We start from the raw sequence: 19,194 nt of genomic DNA, 5'->3' as shown, positions 1-19,194 counted from the left end.
TAACTATTCTGCATAATTTTGTATCGTCTGCAAATTTTGCCACCTCACTGCTTAGCCCTTTTTCCAAACCATTTGAGTATGTTGAACAGCACTGGTCCCAGTTCAGATCCTTGGGGGACCAGTCAAAGCAAATTCTTTTAAAGTCTGGACTAATACTTGGAAATGTATTTACAATATTTGCTCAACTCTTTATAGTTTTAAGGAAGTTGGTGGTTATTCAGCATGGTTGGAATTTTCAGAGCAGCGTGGAAGATCTATCACTCTACACTCATTCATTTTAGAGGGAGTTGTGTGGTTAAAATCCCGCAGAAAGCTTTGAAAATCTCACCCCACATAAAGAACAGGCATACTTGTCAGGGGCGTCTCTAGAAATCACGCTGCCCCAAGCAGCGCGGTGCGCTGCGCCGCCCTTCCCCGGTCCTGCGACGGGTCCCCTCTTCCCGCGTCTCCGGTTGAGCTCCCGCAGTCATGCCTGCGGCAGGTCGACCGGAGCCCGGGACGAGCGGACCTGCCGCAGGCATGACTGCGGCGGGTGCCGTGGTCCCGCGGCTCCGGTTGACCTGCCGCAGGCATACCTGCGGGAGGTCCAGCCGAGCCGCGGGACGAGCGCCCCCTCCGCAGCCATGACTGCGGCAGGTCCGCCGGCCCAGCCTCCCGCCCTCCCCGGCGGCAGGGGACGCCCCCTACATTTTGCCGCCCTAGGCACCAGCTTGTTTTGCTGGTGCCTAGAGCCGCCCCGATACTTGTGGCACCTTAGAGACTAACAAATTTATTTGAGCATAAGCTTCCATGGGCTACAGCCCACTTCATCGGATGCATGCAGTGGAAAATACAGTAGGAAGATGTGTATATATACACACACAGAACATGAAACAAAATGGGTGTTACCATACACACTCTAACGAGAGTGATCAGTTAAGATGAGCTATTACCAGCAGGAGAGAGAAAAAACTTTTTGTAGTGGTAATCAAAATGGTCCATTTGCAGCAGTTGACAAGAAGTTGTGAGGAACGGGGGAGGGGGGAATAGATAATGGAAAAATGGTATAGGGGGTTTCCAAGTTTGTACCCATGCCTTAACAGGTACACCACAAGGAAAGAACTGAAATGACTAGAGACCATAAATAACATATGTGCGTATGTACATGTCATCAATACGCACAAACATACTAGCCTATGGAGTAAGCGTACCCTCACATTTTTGTGGGTGAGGAATGAAATTTGGGCATAGGAGGAAGGACTTCAGGCACTTGTGCCCTATAAAAGAGGTGACCCACCTCGCTAGAGTATTCTATTTATCTACGACAACTACTAACTATTAGTAGGCTGTATTTGTTTTGTTTTTTTTTCAAACATTAAGTTCCAAGGGGACTAGGCTAAGCTTGGTTTCCCTAAGCTTCTGTTCTTAGTTTTGTTTATTAGGTTTTAAGTTAGTTAAGTAAATTCTAAGTTAGCTTTGATAGCTCTAGCTTCTAAACTTTGCACCTGTCACTCAAGAATTGAAGAACCTGAAGCACCAGAGGCAAAGCTGGTCCTGTGTCTCTTACCACCAGGTTATCAAGGAAGGGTGTAAGTATATTAACCAAAGCTTTATAGCATATAATACCATAATACTATATGTATCTTCTGAATATCAGTAATACAATTGTAACTTTGTATCTTTGATTATTTTACCATTTAATTATTACTTCATTTATTTTAATAAGTCTTTAAGGCTATATCTGTCTCAGTGTAAGCTTCCTGTCATACCCCTGAGGATCCTCTGTAAATTCTGTGGAGTCTGATTCGGGACAAGAACTTTTCTGATCAACAAATTAGCGAGCCTACAATCCAGACTATCCAAATTAATATTATTAACACCCTAAATCAGGCAACAAAGGTAGAACTGGTCAAAAATTAACCCCTTTTAGTGTCTGACTCTACTTAAGTTGACTGTGTCCCTTTGAATTAGTACAAAGAAAGTGAGGAGAGTGAGCAAAGGAAAATGTAGGTCACAATGAGGTCAACTGGACCAGAACCAAGGAACACAGCTCTCATTGAGGGAGTTATTCATACTTGGACCAGAAACAACCCTTAGGAATGTACTGCATAGGGCAGCTTTGCATTGACAAGAGCTGGATGATCTAATTGGATCTTTCTGTCTCTGTTCTAATGGGAGATAACATGAAGGGTGTAGAGTGTGCATGTGTGTTCCACCTTTTAAACAAACTCTTCTACTAGCAGCTTGTGGGTCAGCTAAGTGACCTAGCAGTTGTGCGTTGCATTGTCATGTGGGAGAACTCAGGTCTTTAGCCTTGGGACCTAAGGTTCTGCTGTCCTAAGGCGTAATGTATGCCGCTCTGACAACATCATGGGATCTAAAATAGCAGATTTTCCCCCGGGATACTCTCTTTGGGGCTGTGGACAGTTTCAGTGTAAATTAGAGCAGTACAGAGGCTGCTCTAATTTACATTGGGCTCTGACTCCACCCCAGAACATAAGAGGTGCAAAGGTGGCTTAAAGCTTAGAATCTGGCCCTGGAGCTAAAGGTAGCACAGGCCTCTGCTATAGAGAACACTGTTTGCATTTGGGATCCAAGTAGGCTCTTGCTCTCCAAAGCAGCAGAAGCTGGGTATGTCAATCCCTGAAGCCAGATCTAAGTGCAGTGCTGGATCCTGTTCCTTCACTGTGAGGTGCAGGACTTGGGAGTGTTCTGCAGGTCCACCACGTCCTAATGGGGCTTTTCCCCTGGCAGCCTTGCTGTCCTGGTAAGAATTCTGCCCCTTGTGCCTGGAGGCATCTTGTGATAAGATGGGAAGTCACCAGGCATGGTTTGGGCAGCAGGTACCAGTGGCCAGGCGGAAAGCTACACCTGGATTATCCCCACAGCCACATTCCACCCCGTCCAGAAGCTGGGGCTGGGATTTAGGACCAACATATCCCCCTGGCAACATGGGCTAACCCAGACCGCTGGGAGCTGCCCGGCTGAAGCTTTTTGTGCTAGGAAGTGGCTCGCCTCCATGAGAGCCAGGGGGCAGCAAGGCCCAGCCCTGCCCCGAGGCTGTCCCTCCAGCGCGCCGCACGCCAGCCGCTGTCCCTTTTTACAGACGGGCAAGCTGAAGGGCGGGTGCGTCACTTGCCCAAAGTTCCTGAGCGAGGCAGTGGCAAAGCGGGGCCATGGCGAGCCCAGTCCGCTGGCCCCCTCCCCGGGCGGGGCAGGAAAGGGTTAAGCCCCCCCTCCTCCCCGCGGTGTACGGCTTCCCCCAGGTAGGCGTGCGGCAGCCGGGAAGGCTGATGTCATGGCAGGGCGGCGGGGGCGACCCAGCCCGTCCGCGGCTGCTCCAGCGGCTGGCAGCTGAGCGGGGGAAGCCCCTGCCTGGGAGCGGCGCGGGGCGCGGACGCAGCCAGGCGCCGGAGGCCAATGGCCGGGCCGGGCTAGGGGGGGTGAGAAGGCGCCGCGTGGCCGAGCATCCCCCAGTGGCTCCCTGCCAGCTCCGGGCAGCAGCGCAGGGGGCTGGTGGTAAGTGTCCAGGGCGGGCTCTGCCGGGAGTCCCGGCCAGGGGGCGGGAGAAACCCGGTGGCGGCAGCCGATAGCCGCTGCTCTTGCGGAGGGCGCAAGGTTGGCTCCTCCGGGGACTCTGAGCAGAGGGGAGCGGCCCCAGGGGCAGGGGCTTGCCCTCCTCTCTGAATCCAGCTAGGGTGACCAGACAGCAGGTGTGAAAAATCGGGACAGGGAGTGGGGGGTAATAGGCGCCTATACAAGACAAAGCCCCAAATATCAGGATTGTCCCTATAAAATTGGGACATCTGGTCACCCTAGAATCCAGCTGCCTGTCGCTGGGAAGCTCCACCCGCTGCACGTTGTATTTCGGGGAGCACCCAGAGAGCTTTGGTTGTTAGCATCTGCTTGGAGAACTTATCGGTGTTGGGGGAGGGAGGGTGGAGGAAAAAGAAAAGGCTGGACGTCTCTTGCTCACCCCTTGAGATAATGACCCCTCTTGGCTGCCGAGGAAAAGAGTTGAAGGGTTCACGTTTTCCTGGAGGATGTGGCGGTGGGGTTCTCCTCGCCAAGCACAGTGAGGGCAATTCAGAGCCAGCTCTGACCCAGAGGAATGCAGGCTTCTTGTCTGAGTCCCTTATAGGGGATGGGGCCTGAGCCTGAAACTGTGAACTCTCCTAACCTGGCGGGCAGACTTGCGTTTCTAGTTCAGCAGCGTCTCTCTTACCTACGTTTCTGTGTTCCGGGTGTCCCAGAGCAGTTTCCACTGCCAAGAGTTAGAGGGTGTCAGCCCAGTTACCGGGCAGGCAAAGGTGAGAATCATTTTGCCCTCAGCAGGCTGCATGCAGCCATGAATGTCAGAGGGTATATTGCAGCCTGGATACTGGGGTTATCCCCTAGGCTCTTTTTGGGAAGTGCAGTGGGAGCGTTGTTTAAAAGGAAACTTCTTCAAAGGATGAAATTCCTGGATGCAGCTCTGGCATTACTCACTAGCCTCTTTCCAGTTAACGCCTGATTTCAGATTCCCCTTTTTTTCAGAAGCCCTTCTCTTCAGGCTGGGTCTCTCGCCAAGGGACTGGTATGTCCCTGGCAGGGGAGCCAAAAATTAATAATGAAAAAACACCTGCCCAGAAGACTCAAAATCCCCATCTGGGGGAATTCTGGGAGGAAGGAGGTTATGATAAGTCTGCAGATAAAGCTGAATTCAAACTGCAGAATCTCATCGACCTTTGCCTTTCTTCAGAGGTGGCTGAGGAAATGACAGCAACAGCAGGAGGCTGAAGTCAAGCCTGGGACTGCTAAATCCTTATGCTGTCTGTATTCTCCTTGGGACAAAGGCTCTTCCCCCTCCTGCCGGATGTGATGCTGTGTCCCTGGTCTCTCTCAGCTGGGGCGCTCACTTTAGGAAGCATTATCCTGCTGGAGGATGGCTATGGGTGGAGTTGTTCCACTGGACCAGTAAGGTGAGTAGGAACCGGTAAGCTGGATTCAGCAGAATACGGGCCACATGCAGTCCTGTCATCAGGCAGCATGTGTCTGAGCAAAGCATGAAGCAGAGAGTTGAAGCACAGGAGGAGGAATGATGTGGTGGGGAGTTAGTAAGTGCATGATTTCACTCCACAGAGGTAAAACAGACAATGCCTTCTAGCAATTCCCTCTGGCTAGTCCAGCAGCAGCAGCACTGACAGGGTCTAGAGAGAGCTGTGTTCAACCTTACTTTGCTGGAGTGTGTGTGAACATGACATGGGGCATTTGAGGGTTAGAAATAAAGGGAAAACTGACAAAATCCTGGAGTAAATAAAAATCTTTAAAAAAATGCATATATCCTTATGGAAAGTATAGTTTCATTATTACAAACTCAGCCAATTTCCCTGAGCTTTGAGACAGTGTGTGTAGTAGTAGATAGATAGATAAATATAACTTGATAGTTCTTGAGTCATACAGCAAAATAAATAGTAGGAGGTTGTTAAATCGTTGGTACTTCTGGCACTGCTACACACCCATGGAATTCCCAGGCCTTCTGTTTTGGCTCAATCTGATGTTTGTGTGGGATTGTATTTTGGAGCGGTGGAAGGGAGCTCTGTGTGGATAAAAGCCCTGGAGATTGAAATCCTCTGTCTGCAAGAGATGCAAGATGGGCAATAGCTGTGCAAGTTTCCTCCGCGTGGTGCTTCGTACTTGACACAGGACCCCGCTGGAGATGGAGTTTGTTCTCTGTGACTCATTCACACCCCTAGGTATCTCTGCTAACACTGCAAGCTAGGGAGGCAATTAGTACCTATTTTAAGTTAACTTGCCTCTTGCATGTGTGTGTTACAGACCTGAGATACCATGTTGTGTGTGTGTGTTTGTCTGTTTCTGATGGAATGAAAGAAAACATTTGACAGCATCCAGGTGGAACATGCCTCAACAGGACCACTCCAACACCCTTTTACTCCCCGAGCTTCCTCACCTTGCTGGCTTTCTCTAAGGTGGGAGGAATTCTGTATTGTAAGTAAGACATGTACAATGTTAAACCCAAGTAGAGGGCAACATGAGATAAAGGTCATTTCTTTATGGTCACAATGCACATCTATAGGAGACCATCTCAAATTGATAGGAAATAATGTACAGAGAACGCTATACAATCATATTCATTACTACTCATTTTTTGTTTCAATACATACAAGAGCACCTTTCTTAAAGCACTAGAGCTCCCCACCTCTGAAAGCCAGGCCACCTGTGCTTTACCTGGTAAATCTAAAACCAAAACAGAACCAAAAACCACCATTCACAGAATTCTTAAATTAAAAAAGAAGCAATAAACTTGAATTTGATTGGTTGGTGACGTGTGTACTTTGCAATGGAGGGAATGGTGATATAGGTTGTTGCTGCTTTGTTTCTTTATTTAAGAATTCTTATAAGCTGTATTTTTGTTTTCATATTTAAATACTTTGTGAAGCACCTACTGCTTGATTTTCAAGAGGTAAAGTGTATTTGCAGGCACATGTCCTTACTTTGTAACTCATTTTCCATTCTAGAAAGACAGCAAGGGGTTACTCTTGTGAGTAAAGTTACTTGTGTGCAAAAGTATTTCTGGAACTGGGGCTTATGTCGGCAGAATTGGGGCTTATGTCTGCAGACTTGCAGCTGGATATGTGCAGGTGAACGCTTGTGCCTGTGTGGAGTTCTACTGAAGTCAGTGGGGCTCTGCACAGACCCCAGGGATAGCCCATCTGCACTTACTTATAGGATTGGGGCCTAATTGCCCAAGCAAGGGTCTCTGCAAGGTTTGAAAGTAATAAGGATGTGAGAACTTCCATAAAAGTGATTCTTAACAACTATTTTAGGTTTTGTGGGTTTGGCTGTTTTGATACTGATGATGTATTTTTCATGCTTTTAAAAAAATATATAAGTGAAAAGAGACTTGTTCTGGATTTAAACGTTCCCCTGCAGTGTTTATAGTACAAGCACCAGGAGCACTGAGAAAACCAGAAGGTAAAGCTAACTGAACAGCCAGGGGCCAGGAAGGAAGATTAGGTGCTAGTCTTGGACTTGGGTACAAGTTTCTGTTCCTTTCCAGAGTTCCTGAGTGGCCTTAACCTGTTTGTGCCTTAGTTCCCCAGTTGTAAAATGAGGATAATGGGACTGCCCTACCCACAAGGTGTTGAATAAATATATTATATGTTGTGAGGTGCTCTACTAGTACAATAAGGGGAGCATATAATACCTACCTCTGTAGCACTTTCCATCTGTAGGGCTCACGGCCCTTTGCAAAGGACATCAGTACCGTTGTCCTTATTTTACAGACGGGGGAAGCTGAGGCACAGAGCAGTGAAGTGACTTGCTCAAGGTCACCCAGCAGACTAGTGGTGGAGCCAGGAATAGACTCTGAGTCTCAGTTGAGTGGACCGCACTCCACAGTACCTAGATAATGTAGTGTCTGTCCCTGTCCAAGCTGAGTGAAATGGAAATAAGGAGCAAGCAGCACAAATCTAAAGAAGCATTGCCAGGTGTTTTTCAGTAACACAGGGAAGAATGATGGCTAAATATCTGTTTTTCATCTTGCTAGTGCCCCTTTAATCAAGTGGTAATCTCCATTCATGGGCCATGGATCCAAAGAATGCTAAGCACAGGATGAAGCTGCCTTTTACCCCCAGCCAGAATGATAAGGTCCCAAGTTTTGATCCTGTAGTTCAAGATGAAGAAGGTCTCTATGGCATTTTCTGCACGAGGTGCAATGCATCTAATCCTGAAGTAGAGCTTGACTATGCATTAATAGCAGATGAGTGTCCACCCGCCTCAGAAGAATTTTTCCCTGAACGGACAATAAAAATCAAACCCATCAGAGTCTTGAAGCATCGTCCGAGCGCTATCATCTTCACTGAGGATTGCGTCTGGTGCAGAGGGAGCATTGTTATTGGGAATGGACTTCCCAGCAATGCTAACATATTCATCTTTAATGGCCCTGCTCAACTGAAATGCAGACCTGGAGGTGAATGGGAGAGAAGAGATGATCCATCCTGGCAGGTTGAACACCACAGATCAGAACTGAAGAGAGACCAATGCATTCTGCCCTGTGAGAGCAATGGAGCCAGAAAGTGCATATGTTCTCGTAACCACCCAGACCCCGATGAAGTGGAGACAGGGCCCTGCTGTGTGGTGAGTTCATCTTGACTTGTTACCATGTTTGGGGCATATTCTCAAACAGGGCTAAGACATTCAAAAGTGACTGGTGATTTAGGGTGCCTCCGTCATTGTTGCCCACCTTGAGATGCTTGAAAGGGCGCCTTGTTTTCAGAGAGCAAGTGTTCAGCACTTTTTGAAACTCAGGCCCCTCCAACATGTCTCAGGAGGGGCATCCAAAATCACTAGCCACTTTTGAATATCTTTGTCTATTCTGGGTTTCTTAGTTTCAGGCCTATGAAGCTGCACAGCTCAACCTCTGCGTATGGAGTTGAGACTTTATACCAGGAATCAGCAAACTTTGGCACACGGCCTGCCAGGGTAAGCACCCTGGCCGGCCAGGCCGGTTTGTTTACCTGCTGTGTCTGCAGGTTTGGCCGATCGCGGCTTACACTGGCTGTGGTTCGCTACTCCAGGCCAATGGGGGCTGTGGGAAGCGGCGGCCAGCACATCCCTTGTCTCATGCTGCTTCCCGCAGCCCCCATTGGCTTGGAGCAGCAAACTGTAGCCAGTGGGAACTGCGATTGGCCGAACCTGCAGACGCGGCAGGTAAACAAACCAGCCCGGCCTGCCAGGGTGCTTACCCTGGCGTGCCGCATGCCAAAGGTTGCCAATCCCTGCTTTATACCCTTGACTATTCTTGTATTGCTATACAGAGGCCCTACAGCATGCAGGGAATTAACTCCCTGCTTAGACCTCACAGAGGTGTACAGGGCAGAATAATGAGGCAGATCTGGAGACTGAAGGCCCTGTCAGGCTCTTGGAGGGTTTGCAGGAAACACTATTAAAAAAACAACTCCTAAATAATGGGAAGGGAGCCCCGTGCCCAGCTGTTACAGGGTTAGGCCATACCCCGGCCTGGTGTTTTCTAAGAATGCAAAACCTTTTTTTTTGTTTTATCATAACTAAAACCCTGTGGAACAGAACCTGATGCTGACTTTAGGCCTGTTCTTTCACTGCTGTGCCAGCTGCTCCACTACAGTTCTCCCCTTTATTGTAATCCTGTGCTTACAGTTGTTCCACTTTGTGAGGAAGAGGCATGTTCTGCTCCAGCATGGGTATGTAATAGCATAATAAAACTGGTGCCGAGTCAGTCAATGGTAAGGGTCTTGACCATTGTTCCCTTTGCCTAACCTTTTCCCTGTTTATTACATTGAGTTGAATGATCAGCTGTATTCCTGTGCTCTGGTCTAGAGAACTATCTGTCTCTACTACTTTCTGCCTTTCCCGTGCCCAGGGGCGGCTCTAGACATTTCGCTGCCCCAAGCACGACGTCATGCCGCGGGGGGGGGTCCTCTGCTGCTCACCAGTCCCGCGGCTCCGGTGGACCTCCCGCAGGCTCCACCGAAGCCGCAGGACCAGCGGATCCTCCGCAGGCATGCCGCCGAAGGCACCCTGCCTGCCGCCCTCCCGGCGACCGGCAGAGTGCCCCCCCGCGGCACGCTGCCCCAAGCACATGCTTGGCGTGCTGGGGCCTGGAGCCGCCCCTGCCCGTGCCCATCTCTGTGGAATCTGAGCACCTAGTGATCAGAGTGGCCCTATTTTTTTTTCTATTTACAAAAAATGTGGTAGACTCTGTGTAAGCCAGAGTTGGACTGGCTAGGCAACCTGAAGAAAACGGATACCCCAAACCAAACTGAGTTCTGTTGGACACCTGCCACCACTTATGTCATACAATAATTTGGATTGAACTCAGGAAGAACTAGTGTTTACCAAGGGGCTGCAAACTGAGGCCTACTTAGGGTGACCAGATAGAATGTGTGAAAAATGGGGGAGAGGGTGAGGGTTAATAGGAGACTACATGAAACAAAGCCCCAACTAGCGTGACTGTCCCTATAAAATCGGGACATCTGGTCACCCTATGTCTGCAGGATAGAGCAAGAGGCTGGAAGCTGGCAGATCTAGGTTCTAGTCCCAGTGTGTAAAGTTCCCTGGCTCTTGTTGCTTATTACTGTGGTATTTTGTTTAGATGAGCTAACTGGAGGGGGTAATTTACTGTGTCTGATATGGCTGGGAAAGGCTGATAAGAAGCCAGGAGCTCCCTGATCTGATTCACCTGCAGGATAGTCAGCCCCTATTCTCTGCCCCATGAAGCATGTCCTGTGGCAGGTGTTTGTGGGCTCTTTGAAGCCCTGTTATGCCTCTGAGCAGAGAGTCTGGAATGAGAAGGCTGGGGCTCTCAGGACAAGCATTTTCTTGTTGTTGTAATGGATGTGTTTCACAGTCTCAGGAACAGCAGCCAACTTCTCTACGTGTGGAGATTTCTCAGCACTCCTGAATGCTCTGCTGCTCTGTGCACTGCACAGCTGCTGAGCTTTCATCTATGTGGTGCAAAGGGTTGGTGTCAGCTGATGGCCCAAGGTGTCCCTAGGCTGAAGAAATGTGTGGGCTGTGGATTAAGCACCATCTCCAAGGAACAGCATTAGACTTGCATGTGAGCCTCCAACTTGTAATGGTTGGATTCACCATTTTTTCACATGCAGATCACCATTGTTTATGGCCTTAATGGCATGTGAGCCCTTTGCAGACACTCTGATGATAAGGGCTCTGCCTCAAAGGGCTTACAGTTTGACAGTGTGTAAATAGGGGGGAGGAGCAGAACAGGGAGAGGAAACAGCAGAGAGTGTGGTAAGGGTGAGTGGGAAGAGAATGTGAAAGAGGCAGTTAACCATGCAGTATGGGTGGAGTGAAAGCAAAAAAAGGCCTGTTAATAATGTATTACACATCCTTCGTCTGCATTGCTTCCAGCTGGTCTCTAGTTAAACTTTTCCCTCTCTGCGTTTACCTAGAGCAAATGGCTTCAACTGGTATTTTCAGCTCCCTTAAACAGCCCAAAGTTGCTACCTTTTATGATGTATATTGTAGTTGTGCCCCATTGTGCTAGGTGCTGTACAAACATATAAGAAGTGTCTGTCCCTGCCCTAGAGAGCTTATGACTCTACTGCCTGTTGCCACCAGGGATGAGAACAGTGGAGGGCATTCAGACTCTCACTGTCTTACTGCTTTTTGTCTCCCTCCTTCATGTGAACTGGAAATCACTTTATTTGCCCAGTCCTGAGTCTGAAATTCTGTTTTTCCTGTGGTAACTGGTGCTACCACTCCCACCTAAGGCTGAGCAGGGGATTGTGTTGATGCCATCAACTTCTGCAAGAGGCATGCAGAAACCCAAGTTCAGATCTCAGCAGGAACTGCTGAGTTTCCCTTATATTGTAGTTACTGGTTCCTTTCAAGCCTGGAACCTTCATATTGTGTTACTGTCTGGGGATCATAAACAGATGGTGCAGTCATTTATACAGCACGCTTATTTAAAACCTCTCTCTCCCCACAGCTCAGACCCTCTTTAAGGAAACAAACAAAGGCAGCCAAGAAAGCTGGGATGTGGTTGCTGTATATTTTCTTTCTCAGGGCTTCTGAATTCTTTGCAGTAATGGAGACAGAAGCCCTAAACAATGCAGGCTTGCAATCAGCAAAGTAACCAATGTGGCCTGGCATCCTGCCCTCTCTGTGGGAGATTCCTGGGGAAGAGGCACCCTGTGAGGAATAGGAACCAGGCGAGTGTGTTACGGGGAGCAGAAATTATCTCATTCATGGCAGCTGGGCTTTCATTTACCAGCCTGGGAGTGCTTTTATTATTTAAAAGTGGAAAATGATTATTTTTTTTTTTGGTCAAGAGCTTTATAACTTGACTTTGAAAATTTGGTTTTGGATGAAACTTTGCTGGTGAGTTTGAAACCCAGAAACGAAGTGTTTTTAAATCTAATTTTCATTAGAATCCTTTTGAGTGCTTGGAGGAAGACAAGGCAAAGCAAATAAAGACCCCATATAACCCAGCATTGTTCTGGGTTTGGAGCAACATTGCTATTTCAGTCTCAAAAAAATCAGGTTCCTCTCTTGAAAAATAACATGTAATTTTATGGGGTTCATTTACCCTTCCTCTAACTTTAGTTCTTGATTTACTTTAGACTAGGGAGGTTGCATGGACAAAGGCAGCCTAGCCTTTTTCCAGGGTATCTGGGAATCATTGCATTTCTAAATACAGCCACTGAGTGGCAGCATGTTCCCATCAGATAGTGCCCAGTGGCCTTTCCCCATGACATGAAATACTCCTGTGTCATGTGGAAAGGACCTGATTTTGGGGGGCGGGGGAGATGGCTAAAGAATTTTCTGTAAATCTACAGAAATCAGATTCTTTTCAGCTCCTGCAGATTTTTCTTCTATTTCCAGAGGGTGTGAGCAGCAATGCAAATGGCTCAAATTCAGCTCTGGTGTAACTATTGACATCAGTGGAGTTGGGTCCACTTACACCAGAGCTGGATTCTGCCTGACATGTTCCTGCAGGCTTCCCCTCACGTAAAAGCTTGCATCATTCTTATAAACATCTGTGGCAATGACTGGATTTCTCATGAATAGGCCAGGCTGCTGAGGGAAGCTATGAATTATGTAGGCTCATTTCAGATGCCTTTTGGGATGCCCCTGAAAACAAGAGGCTGCTAGCAATGATGGCAAGAAAAGCAGAGCGGTGAGCAGGTGCCATAAAAGCTTCATGTCTCTACTGCTAGGATGCTACACCTCAGTCCTGGACCTGGCACTTTACACAACTTTGCTGGTGCACCTCACTCGTGACCTTCAGTCCTCTACTACTCCAGTCCTGTGTTGCTCTTTCTAAATTATTTATTAATTATTATTCCATCCCATATGACCAAAAGCTCCTCACATTTTCAAGCATTGAGATAGGATAGTGCTTATGTGGTTTATTGTTTGTGTTGGGTATTCATGATGCACAGATTAAACTCCCAAAGTCCTGGCCTAGCCTATAGTGAGCTCAGAAGATCTGCCATGGATTCTCTGGATCCAGACTGCTCTCTGTTAGTTAATTCAAAATCCTGCTAAGGGACATGGCTGGGATCTTCCCAGGACATTAGAACTAGGTGTTAAAATGTACAAGTAGATTGATAATGTTTATTCCATGTCTTTTGCTCATGAAAGCTGGAAAGTCAAATGTCTCTCTGTTCCCTGTGTATTTTGTAGCGGATGAGAATGCTTTGGCCATCAGAGGCATGTGGCCAAGCGCTAGCAGGGACGAGCCATCTTGTAGTCGGCTAACAGGATTCTGTGTACTGTGCGGGTGTTTCCTGTGTTTATGGCCCTTTATGACACTTTAACCCTACCTGCATCATTCTCAGCCAGCCCTGCCAGATGTCCACTTTTTGCTGGCATGATTTGAGTTTCCCAGCAATCTCCTGTTTTTTTCTGCTAGGTCAATGCTCTGGAGAAGCAGCTGGAGCTGCAGAGCTAAGCAGGAGAAGATCCAATAGCAAATTGGAATGGACACAAAGGGAGTTTGTACCTTTATTAAGTGTACTCTCTGGAGCTGAGCTTTTATTTAAAGCCTTGGTGTTTGGGATGGTCATTCTAGAGGTGCAGATTGCAGGACAGAGTTAAGCTGTGCCCTAGGATTGGGTCTGTCATTGGGCTGTAAATAGCACAGGATTTTCTCTATATGTTTGCCATGTGAGACATGCGGCTATTGCTAATAATAAAAGATTCTAATAATTCTTTGCCCTTCTATGGCACTGCTCTGCTAAGGATTTCCTAGCACCTGATAAACATTAACTAAGCCTCTCAACACACTCCTGTGCAAGTTGTATTATCCCTGTTTTTAAGGCAAGCAGGTGAAGAAAAATTACCTGTCTATGCCCTATTGTCCTGTTTTGCTGCTTTCTGCTGCATAAACTGTGTGTTCTATATTTGTTTTTCAATTTTTTTTTAAAGTGCCGGCTTATTAATTTTTAGCATGTTCAGTTTTGTCTTCCTGATTTTGCAGAAGGTCTCGTTTGGATGCGGACAGGGAGTTGCCACAGGTCTCTACTGATAGGTGTGGGCATTGAATCTTTAACAAAGAGAGCTTTTCTTCCAACTGTTTGTCAGGTGTTCCAGTTAAAGAGGTTTAAAGAAAACAAACTCACACCAAAGTGTGTTAAGGAGTCTCAACAGAAGTGAAATCCACCTGCCTTCTCTATCCATTAGGATTCATATCCTTGTTATCTGGCATTACAAACCTACCTAGTTTTCCAGTCATCCATAGAGTCCTTCAGAAAAAGACTGGTCAACAAAAACTGAATTTTATAACGCTTAAAAAACACAACAGTCTAAACCAAAACCCAAGCTACTTTGAGATCTGTCATCCGTCATGAAAGAGCGTAAATGTCAAGTCACTTTCAAGTGTGGACAAACAGGCACATGCAGAGGTCAAGTGGCTTGATCAAGGTCACATAGTGAATCAGTGGTAGAGCTGAGAGTAGAACTCAAGAGTCCTGAACTCAGGTGTCCTCCTTTAATTACTTGGTAATGCTGCCTGCCTATTACCTGGCAGGGGAAATACCATGATCAGGAAGGTGGTTTTCCCAGGGTCAGGCTCATCCATTGTAGTGCGGGTTTGCTGATCCCTGTGATTTCCCCAAATGCATGAAACTCGACAAGTGGAATTGGACTGAGAGGAAGGAGGTACAGTTGCCCAGCATAAACTCTTTTATGATTGTTTCAGTTTGGTTTTTTGGTCACTGCCTGGCCTGTCTTTCTGTCCAGACTTGAGTCTTCAACAAGTCATTTGGAGAAGACTAAAAGAGCTGTGAGAGGCACATAAGAAGCTGTAACTCAATTGGGCTGAGAATACAAAGTTGCTCTGACATGAAAAGAAACCAGGACAGGTTGCTGAGTTAACAGTTATTAAGCCCTCACAAAAGCCTTTATGTATTTATTTTTAGTTAGAAACTTTTAAAGAAATGAAATTCTCTTCTGTCCCATAGGAAAGCCTGTTATCACAAGGTGTGTGACTGTCAGGGTTATGGAATGAGCTGATTGGATTCTGAACATTCTTATGGGCTATAAATACCAAAAAAGCATTCATTTTCAGCAGGGCATTGCCCAGGTATTAGAGATGGGGCTGGGAGTCAGGAGACCTCGACTCGAATCTCAACTCTGCCATTGACTTAGTATTAAATTACCATATTTCCAAGATCAAAAGCGGGGAAATTCTTGTGGCAAAAATTTTTGGGGTCAGAAAATAGTCATTCAAAATACAAAGTACACTTTTTTCTATAACGTGTGTGGGTGTCATTGCTGCCAGCTTCTGGCTCGACAGTGACACATGCATATTTCTCAGAGTGGAGGATTTTTTCCCTAGTAACTTAGTATTGTTCAGCATCTTATCATAAAATGCTGAACAAGTTGGCATTAACATTCACGCTGAGCAAAAGAACAGCTGTGGGAGTGTCGTTGCTCACTTGACACTGTCCATCACCCTTCATGCTTATTTCACTAGACTGTTTGTCCTTGCTAAACACAGAGCTAATTCTACATGATATAGCAATGTGTCTGGAACAAACATTTGGTACACCTCTCCCCTGATATAATGCTGTCCTCGGGAGCCAAAAAATCTTACTGCGTTATAGGTGAAACCGTGTTATATTGAACTTGCTTTGATCTGCTGGAGTGTGCAGCCCCACCCCCCTTAGAGCACTGCTTTACAGCGTTATATCCGAATTCGTGTTATATCGGGTCGCGTTATATCGGGGTAGAGGTGTAGTTACTTTAAACAAAAAGTTTTGATTGATGAAATGAAAATCTGTGACTTTCAGCTATCCTGAAAAACATTCCTGGGACACCAGGACATCATTTGAAAATCCAGGCTTCTCCTAGAAGTGGGACATATGATCACTTTACTTATGTGCAATTTTGGCCACCGCTAAATCTTCAAAATTTCTCTTGATTTTTGTATCTCTCTGTAAATCAGGCCTTGGATGTCTTAAATTGGGCACTCAAAAATAGGGCATTGTAATTAGTGGATGTTTATGAAGACTGATATTTTTAATTTCCCTTCCTCAGTTTCCCCATCTTTAAACTGAATAAAACATTCCCCTGCCACATAGGGGTGAGGACTGTGAAGCTTCAGTTCACTGATGTTTGCAGAGCACTATGAGATCCTAGCTGAAAGGGGCACGTTGCAATAGAAAAACCAGTTGTTAATACTGGTGGCTATTTTGTATGGATCCTTTGGTATGTATGGCATGTACTGTTGGGGTTGTTTAAGCCATGTGAGCTAGAGACTTACCAAAATAAAGGAAGAATAAATAGAGACCTGTAAAAAAGATATGGTTCTTGCCCCTCTGTCAGAGAGCAATATGCCACTGAATACACACTGATGTGCCCACCCCTGCTCGCTGACGGTATCTGTCTTCCATCTCCATCCCTTTCTCCTGCCTTGCAGCCCTGTGCTGATCTGGTTGAAAGCAGAGATTGCGTGCAAGCGAGAGTGATCCCTGAGCCCCTGCTACACCTGCTGCAGTCCTGTAAGAACTGAGTCACTGTAACTTAAAGGCGGCTTGTGTAAAGGTTAGCGCAGGAAGGTTTGGGGACATTGTCTCCATGCTGGGGGAGGCTGGGGTCTGATTACCCATACATTAGATGAATATTTTTGCTGCTGTGCTCCACTGATAGGGAGCTGCATTTGTGGCATGATGGGCAAGCGAAAGGTCTATCCGAGGTTCTCGTTGGCTCAGATGCCATTCTTGTGGGTTGTCTGCTGGTTGGACGTGCACCAAGTGCTGGCTGGACATGCTGTGTTGGACAAAGTATTAATTAAAATCAAAAGTAATCGCCCCTCCTCCCTGCCCTGTGGGTATAAAGTGATTATTGCAGTCAGTTGAAATATTGGGGTTATTTGGGGGGAGGGGGAAGTCTGGGGCATCAGCAAATGAGATTCTGGGGGTGGTGACTATGCGGGGCTGGAGGGGGGACAAAGCAATTGTTCTGTGCCTGATGCTAGCTCAGACGCTGAGAGGAGGGTGCAAAAGTTACTGCTAACTCTTCCAGTAAGTGCCCTCAGATCTACAGCTTTCCTAATGCCTGTCCAGATCACTGGTCAGCCGGGAGCTTAGTTTAATTTCCCACCTGGCCAGAGCTGTTACACTTTCCACCCACTTCATATGACTGTCTTGTGGCTGCATGGAAGATGTTAGCATATATGATATAAATAAAGACTGGACCTTCCTTTGACCCTTGGGGGTGGCTGCTGGCCAAAAGCCAGGCCATTGATATGTAATGTATTCAGTCTGTTTTCTACAGCTCCCGGATGGTTCAGTGAAGCTGTTTTCACCCCTCACGTCACTCTCCCTGTATGTTGTCCAGTGGAAGCAGAAATTGGTGAGCCACTTCTCTGCAGAAGGCCTGCAGTGAGAGCCATGTGGCGTCTATGCCACCCCTCCGAAAATCCAGGACAGTGGAATTAATACAGCACAATACATATGAAAATCGTGACCTTAGCGGAAGTGTTCTGTATTTACTTGCCTTGTTTTTTTCTGCAAGGGTTGGGGAAGAAAAGGCGTTTAAAACTAAGGGGACTGTATTTTCAGAATCAAAAATCTGGATTTTTTTTGGTTACTTTTGTTTTTTTAGAATTGCAAAATACTCCTAAAAAGAGAGCAAAATAAACTTTTAATTGCTGGACATGTTGATTACTCATTTAAATGCATAACAACTCTATTGATACCACGTTGTCTTTCTACATGCTGCACAGTGAAAACTGTGGTCATTTAAGCCTGAATCTGTAGTCCTTACTGATGCAAAACTCCTGTTGTTGAACTCTGTGGGTTTCCTGACTATTGGCTACGGGATTGTGTCTTACAGAACTCAGTGAAATAGAGCAAGAATGAACCTATATAGTTGCATGAGTATTATTTATTTCATAGCCTCATAAATAGTGTCTTTACTCTAAACTTGACAGATTTCTTTATAACTCCAATAGTCAGTTTCTTGATGGGTTTTAGCCAGCTGACCAGCACCCTAGACCTCAATGAAGGCTAGTCACTTGGCAAGTTTTGGCTTGAGAAAGTTCAGGCTTTTTTTTCCTTTTAGTTATTTGTGCTAATTAAAGAAAATCTGTGTTTTTCATGAGAAAAGACTTTATTTTTTTCTGTTTAAAAAAGTTTGTTTTGGGGTTGGGTATTTTTTTTTCACAGCTTTGAATGCTTCAGACAGGGGGAATAGACTTTGCTCAACCTTTCCAAACGAGTTCTCTTTTTGGTTGAGCTCTAGAGTGGAAAATTTCAGTGTAAAGGGAGAATGTTTTCAGCATTTGAAACTGGAGATATCATGGGAATTGCCAATGCTATAAACAAATAGTGAGTGAGAGCATAGTGCTGTGCTCTTCGTTTAGTTCCATCTGTGTGAGCCTTAAAAAAAATGGGGTTACTTGGTTGTAATTGCGGGCAAAGTCCCCTGGACTTTTCCTATTCAGCTCTTCTGATTGTGAAGGATTCTCAGTATTAAATCCTCTATCCCAGAGGCTAGCATCTAAAGTGAACTAGCCTGAGACAGAAAAGTAATTCTCTTTACCACAGGAGCTGACATGTGGAGGTTAAGTAATTGTCCATATATTTGTAACTTTCCCAGCAAGAGATGCTTTTCTTTGTAGAATTTGGTTTCCACTTGCAGAAATAGTGGTGCCCTGAGGCACACACGTGTCTCCAACAACCCCCTTGTGCCGAACAGCACATGAGAAAGAGTGCTGCAGAGAGCCGCCTGGCTTCGTAAACAGCACCTGACTCAAGCAAGTCAGAATCTGTATGGGAGAAACAGAAAGTTTTGGGTTATTGACAGCAATTACATAATGCTCTTGGCTCCTGATGCTGCAGAGCAACCTGATGGCAGTGATACTTTGTTTTCTTATTTGAAATATAAAACAAACCCTGGCTGACCAGTGCTCAGGAGGGATTGGATTTAGTACCAAATGTGTGGAGAGGCGATGCTGGGGAGCTGTTCTAATGCATGCTAATCTCTCTGCTATTCCAGAGCGCCTCTGCTAGTGCACCTCAGTCTGATCTTCAGCACCCACTGCTCTTCCAGTCATGGGCTCTGCCCCCTTAGCCTGCAAGCACACCTTGCGGCTTGCCTTAGTCCTGACATCCAGCGCCCTCTGCTCTTCCAGAACGTCAGTTTACATGGTGGTAGTTATTGAAACAAGTCCCTTTTTGAACATGGTATTTCTTTTCACCC

General features: G+C 46.4%; 1 protein-coding gene and 1 non-coding gene across 2 annotated transcripts; both read left to right on the top strand.

Annotated features, from left to right (window-relative positions):
* Nucleotides 1-3,407: 3,407 nt before the first annotated feature.
* LOC120371953 lies at nucleotides 3,408-16,763 on the top strand. Its single transcript, XM_039488465.1, has 5 exons — nucleotides 3,408-3,498; nucleotides 4,721-4,940; nucleotides 7,529-8,118; nucleotides 9,157-9,200; nucleotides 16,409-16,763. Exons 3-5 carry the CDS (start codon nucleotides 7,567-7,569, stop codon nucleotides 16,455-16,457), a joined length of 645 nt encoding a protein of 214 aa, XP_039344399.1. The 5' UTR covers nucleotides 3,408-3,498; nucleotides 4,721-4,940; nucleotides 7,529-7,566; the 3' UTR covers nucleotides 16,458-16,763.
* On the top strand, nucleotides 14,502-14,673 carry LOC120372717. The gene has a single exon (XR_005585142.1). It is a non-coding gene; the product is annotated as a U1 spliceosomal RNA (small nuclear RNA).
* Nucleotides 16,764-19,194: the final 2,431 nt, after the last annotated feature.

Source organism: Mauremys reevesii, linkage group 9 (genome assembly GCF_016161935.1).
Source record: "Mauremys reevesii isolate NIE-2019 linkage group 9, ASM1616193v1, whole genome shotgun sequence".
Classification (NCBI taxonomy): domain Eukaryota; kingdom Metazoa; phylum Chordata; order Testudines; family Geoemydidae; genus Mauremys; species Mauremys reevesii.
The sequence above is the reverse complement of the archived record's forward strand: the minus strand, read 5'-3'. Positions and strand labels throughout refer to the sequence as shown.

What these genes read in the sequence shown, in the direction of transcription:
- LOC120371953 (XM_039488465.1), top strand. Translation starts at nt 7,567, where the DNA reads ATGGATCCAAAGAATGCTAAGCACAGGATGAAGCTGCCTTTTACCCCC. An exon ending in AGACAGGGCCCTGCTGTGTG is followed by an intron (nt 8,119 to 9,156) that starts GTGAGTTCATCT and finishes CTGTGCTTACAG; the next exon opens with TTGTTCCACTTTGTGAGGAA. An exon ending in CATGTTCTGCTCCAGCATGG is followed by an intron (nt 9,201 to 16,408) that starts GTATGTAATAGC and finishes CCTGCCTTGCAG; the next exon opens with CCCTGTGCTGATCTGGTTGA.